The sequence below is a fragment of the Hipposideros armiger genome, unplaced genomic scaffold (genome assembly GCF_001890085.2).
Source record: "Hipposideros armiger isolate ML-2016 unplaced genomic scaffold, ASM189008v1 scaffold_465, whole genome shotgun sequence".
NCBI classification, from domain to species: domain Eukaryota; kingdom Metazoa; phylum Chordata; class Mammalia; order Chiroptera; family Hipposideridae; genus Hipposideros; species Hipposideros armiger.
Genome location: NW_017731815.1, coordinates 17,279 through 23,126, shown reverse-complemented (window position 1 = coordinate 23,126; position 5,848 = coordinate 17,279). Strand labels below are relative to the sequence as shown.

The 5,848-nt window shown below is 32.8% G+C and overlaps 1 protein-coding gene across 1 annotated transcript in view; it reads right to left on the bottom strand.

Annotated features, from left to right (window-relative positions):
* Positions 1–5,848, bottom strand: part of CFAP69 (cilia and flagella associated protein 69) — a 43,672-nt gene that overhangs the window by 20,566 nt on the left and 17,258 nt on the right. Inside the window, exons 6-7 of the mRNA XM_019666202.1 lie at positions 3,019–3,100; positions 191–383 (exon numbers count right to left, since the gene is read on the bottom strand). Coding sequence (XP_019521747.1) covers positions 191–383; positions 3,019–3,100 — 275 coding nt within the window. The remainder of the gene's footprint in view (positions 1–190; positions 384–3,018; positions 3,101–5,848) is intronic.

Below are 5,848 nucleotides of genomic sequence, written 5' to 3'. Positions count from 1 at the left end.
TGAATCTGCTACTAATTTATTCAGTTTTCTTCTAATCGTTCAGAATTTATGATAGCAAGATCTGCAAACCCTGTGAAAAGAACTTTAAACAAAAGGGTCAAAATCCTCATATTTTCCTAGTATCTTTTAAAGATCTCTTTTTGAAAATATGCATTTAAGTGTTTCTACTAACAATTATAAACACACTCACCCATTATCTTCCCATGTTTATCACGTTTTACTCCTAGTTCTTTTTCTTCCTTTCTCCACAATTTTATTAAAAGACTAGCAGCTGTCTGGTCCTTCTTTCCTCGCCAAGCATTGACATGAGCCGTAGTTTTGGGATTATCACAAAATTCAACCATTATTCCAAGTATTAGATTACAGAATTTTTTTTGTTTCAACTTTTGCAAGGAAACAGAAAAAGAAAAATGTTGTAATAAACATTAAAAACTATTGCCTTAAAAACAAAGGCGAAATATTTGTATTAATCAGTGTTTCTTCTACATGATTGACTTACAAATTTCAAACTCTAAGTATGATTTATGATAATCTGCTAAAATAGATATTCATTTTAATGAATATATTTTCAAATATTAGGAGTTAAAAAGAATAAAAAGAAAAATATTCAATATAATTTTATGTAGTCATAAACATATGTCATGTCCAAAAATGTAATTGATTTGGTTGCCTAGGAAAAAGGGAGATTGTAAAAATAAGTGAAAATGTTCATTTTAAGTGGAGCAACGTCAACTGTGCTATACATAGGTCACTGCAATTATAGGATCTTTCCAATTTACATGCTTTATTAAGGTTTGTAAAGATTCATATTACTTATAACCTCATTGTTACTAAGAGAATGACTGACGGTAATTTCAAGTGGCAGTCATATATGAAAATAAATCAAAATGAGGTGTAATTTTGTATTTGGAAAATCAGCACCCATAAGAGTATTTAAGAATTTAATAAAAATTATCAAGCATATTTCCTTTGTTTTGCTACAACTAATTTTTAGAAAATCAAGATTTAAGTAGAGAAAAGTCCATCAAGAGCAATGGACTCCACACGGTGATGGTTTCTATTGGGAGTAGTTTTTGTTGATCAACTCTTATAGTATACAGCTAATAGAATACAGCAAAGGAAACAGGCAACCTGTTGTCTGAATTACAAACATTATCAGCTTCACCTTTTATTAAATGAAAGATAATAATATTACCTGCTTTAGAGAGTTATTATGTGTTAATATGAAAATGTCTGTCAGAAAGTAAGCTCTCAATATTTAACCACTATTAGCAATTTTTATCATTGAACACTCAATAAATATTTTAGTGTATTATATTAAGCAGAACTCTCAAATGAGTTTTCTGTTTTTATACTTCATTTTCAAGAAAAAAAGGCAAATGTCCAAAGTTGAAGTTGGTATAAAAACTTCATTAAAGAATGCTTATAATCTATAATTAACTTGATTGGTTCAATCTACATTAAGCAAATCCAATAATTGTACTCATAATAATAGAAAACACTTACATAGCAAAAATATGTGTCAGGAATTCTTCTAACTAATGCATGCAAGTGTACATATTAATATATGCATGTGCACATGTGCGAACGCACACACATAATCACTCATATAATCCTTGCAACAGTGCATGAGGTAGACACTGTTATCTCTGTTTTGAAAAAGTCGCTAACAGAGATGTTAAATAACTTGTCCAAGTTACACAGCTAACAAGTACTGGAGGCCTCGGTCAGACTGATTCCAGCCTCTGCTCACAATCACTATGCTATACGGCCCCTCGTACCCCCGTCTTTGTGCCTTTCCAGCAAAGAAACCCTAATGGTGAAGGAGAGTGAACACAGTGAGAAATATCTTTGGAGTTGTCTATATAATCTTAAATGTAACTATTTAATACATACATATTTATTCCTTACTTCCAAATCTTTAAGGAAAAGCAAGATTCCAGGAAGTTGTGCCAAATTAACTTTGTGACTTTGAGAACCCCTGACACATCACCACATGCCTCTGTGCATACCTGTGCTCTAGTCAGAGGAACGTGGCGAGCTGTACGCCATTTAGGACTTCAGGAGAGTTACACATGCAGCTTCTGTATTATGGTCAATTTGTGACCTTCCCAAGGGTTTCTGGTTTATCAAGGTGGGTTATTTTTATTGTTATTATTACTCACTTATTTTTTGTTTGCAGTGTTTTATATGTAATGCATCTACTCTCATCTCCAGTGTCAACTGATTTTCTTTCAGAGACATGAAAGGACACGAATAACTTTAGTACTTTTACTAAACCAAAGTAGGTTATTTCATTAATAAAATCAAGAATGGTCGCAGTCAGTCAGTGACACAGCTAGAGCTCACCGAGGATATCTTCTAAAGTTTTATTTAAATAAAATTATACTTTTTCTCCCACATCATCTTGACTATGGACTCACTTAGGACTGAGGCCAGTCAGTAAGGGGTTACTCTGAGGATAAATGAGGGTCTTTGCTATTCTTCACAGCTGGTAGATGGCAACTGTCTTTCCTGGAAGGCTTCATATAGAGGCTGCTCACTCCTGCTCATTCTGTAAAACGGTCCACGACACACTAGCTCCTCACATTAACTACAAACTATACACAGTTCTTAAATAATGCTTATCTTTACTTGTGTGTCTAATGTGGCCCTTAACTTTTAATACTAACATAGGAAGCAAGAAGTTAAATGATTAAGGGTTTTGATATAGCCTAGCACTTCACAAACTGTTTCTTTGAAGGTTGGTGGAAAGAAAGCAAAACCATAAAAATTCTCTACTGTCATGTGTTTGGGAATGCTGACCTATATGAACTGATTTCTTCACTTGTGAAATTTTAAGAACCTTTAGTATGCCAATGCATATTATAAATCTCCAATAGGGGTTTTGATTAAAACAAACATTTGAATGATTTGAGGGTACATTTAATCACACAATAATGTTCTGTGGTACTCAGTTTGGAAAGGGTTAATACAGACATTTATTTTTTGTTTTATAATCATTATAATCATACTTACTGCCAATAAATCCAAAAGGAGAAAAATGCCTTCTTTTTCAAGAAAGTAATCCTCCAAGGTATAACATCCCAAAATGCAGCACCTTAAATAAAAATGAAGTTATGCATTTAACAAAGATTTGTCATTAAACTCAATTTGTGAGTTTATTCCTATCAAAATTTTTTTCAAAGAATTTTCGTTCCTTTAAGTCAAGTAATTTTTTCTTACTCAAAAAATTGAACTTTAAGGAGACTTTGGCAGTGTAGCTTAAGTTCAACTATAATATTTTAAACCAATATCAAGTAATATTTTTTATAACTGCTTAATTCTTTTCTGTAGATGCAATATTCTCCTTTGCTTTCATGACATTAATGATTCTTAAACGTCTCTGGTTACTCTAGTAACTCTTTCTTCAAGGTTTATCCATTTATAATCTCAGTGTTGGTATGCCTCAAACATTTGATGATTTTTAATTACATCTTATCTTTGCCGTCGAGATTATTTGCTGAAGTGCCTGCTGCTTAGGCCTGTGCAGCTCACATGGAGTGAGGGATTGAAGTTGCTGCTGCGGGTGGTGGTGGTGATGCTGGTGATGCTGGTGATGGTGGTAAATAGTAACAGAAGCTGATCTTTATTTCTCCCAGGCATTGTAAGCTTGCTGGGGTCAATTTCCTATGTCCTTTTCCTATTTAACATGACTATTACTTAATTATTTATGGTTCAATAATAATTTGGTACTTATTTAACATGGCTTCCTCTTGAAAAAAAAAGATCCTTGTTTCTGCTGCCTGCTTTGTGATGGCTGTGTGTAGTGGTGGCGGGTGGGGTGGTGCTGCGTAAAGGCCATCAGGGTTGGCCTCTCCCGCTCAGGTGGTTCCAGGTTTTACCACCTCTGGGTAAAAATTGTGCTTAGTTTGTTCCCACTTTTGAGGTAATGCTCTCTGATGTCTATCATGGGCTGTCTTTTACCTCTTTCATTCATAAAGTTACAATAAAAGAAAAAATAGAACATTCTTCTTTGTTCAGAAATTAAACAATTATACTTCTAAATCTCTCAAAGGTCAAAAAGAAAATAACAATGTAAATTAAAAAATAATTTGAACTCAATGATAATGAAAATTGAACATATTGAAACTCATGCATTGGAGCTAAATCCATGATTAGAAGAGAATTTACAGCTTTAGATGGATATATTAGAGCAAAAGAAAAGGCTGGAATCTATGATCCTTTTATCCGTCTCAAAAAATAGAGAAGGTAAAATAGAAGAAAAGGAAAAGACCATAGAAATTAATGAAATATGAAACAAAATAAAATAGAATCACTGAAGCACACAAATTGATTCTTTGGAAAGACCAATAATATTGATTAATTCCTGGTAAAACCCATCAAGGAAAAAAAATAGAGAAGGAGGAAGTGACTAATACCAGGAAAGAAAAAAGGCACCACTTTGTATCCTAAAGACACTAAAGATATTAAGAGGATGTTACAAACAACTATATGACAGTAAGTTTGAAAATTTAGGCAAGATAAACAAACTCCTAGAAAAATACATCTTATCAGAGCCTACACAAGAAATAGAAAATCTTGACATGTTTATATATTAAAGAAATAAAATCTATTATTTCAGAACCTTTGTACAAAGTAAACTCTAGGCACAGATGACTTAATTATTTAAGAAAAATATAACAACAATCTTACACAAACTCTTTCATAGAATATAAAAGAAAAAATACTTCCTCACTTGTTTTATTATATCAGCATAAACTAGATACTAGAACTTACCTCAGTTTAAGTTTCTGAGAAGAGGAAAATGAACAGATGTCTGGTATCACCAATTAAACACTGAATTTATTACTTATTTGTTGTTTCTACCTTATCTCTTATCCAAAGGGATTTGAAGTTGTATTGTAATAAAAGACACAGATAAATAAAACCATCATCTAGAAATTTTAATCTTAGAGTAACTGTGATGTATTAAATAAAGAAGGAATAAAACCTCAAGATATTTTCTGCAGTAACCTCAGAATCCCAATATAGTGGTAGATAGTAAGGGCAGTACTCATAATACGCAGCTCTGGATTTTTTACTATGCTTAATACTGTGCTTTGGTCAATAAGAAGTTGCTATTGAAACTTAAGATCTATCACTACATACCTCTTGTTTCTACTGTAAAAAACAAACAAACAAATAAACCAGATAGCTGATTAGCCCCATTGCCTATGTGTATCCATTTGTATGAGGGCTGAGTATTCTAGCTCTCAACACAAACAGTGAATTTGCAATGCGTAAAACTAGTTACTTGATCTTATGGAAAGTGGTATTCATCAAAGTTTCCCTACTCTAGTATAACTGGAATACAAAAATCTGCATATAATTAATGTATACAATTTGGTGAATTTGGACATACGTATGTTACTTTCACCACAATACAGGTAGTAAAAATAACATCTGTAAAAGTTTCCTTGTGTCCCTTCGTGTTTTCGGTTTTTGTAGTAGAACACTTAACATGAAATTCACCCACTTAACAAATTGTTAAGTACACAACACCTTATTGTCAACTGTAGGCACTGTTGTTCAGTAGATCTACAAGCAGTATGCTGTCTAGCGAATCTCTGGAATTTACTAATAACATTGTACCCATTGAACTACTCCTCATACCCCCCTCACCCTATCACTCTACTATTTACATACCATTGTCTACTTCTATAATTTTGACTATTTTAGAGAAATCATGTGTAAGAGATACCCTTCTGTGAATGGCTTATTTTACTTAGCATAATGTCTTCCAGGTCCATCTGTTACTGCAAATGGTAGGATTTCCTTCTTTTCAAAGGCTGAGTAATATTCCATT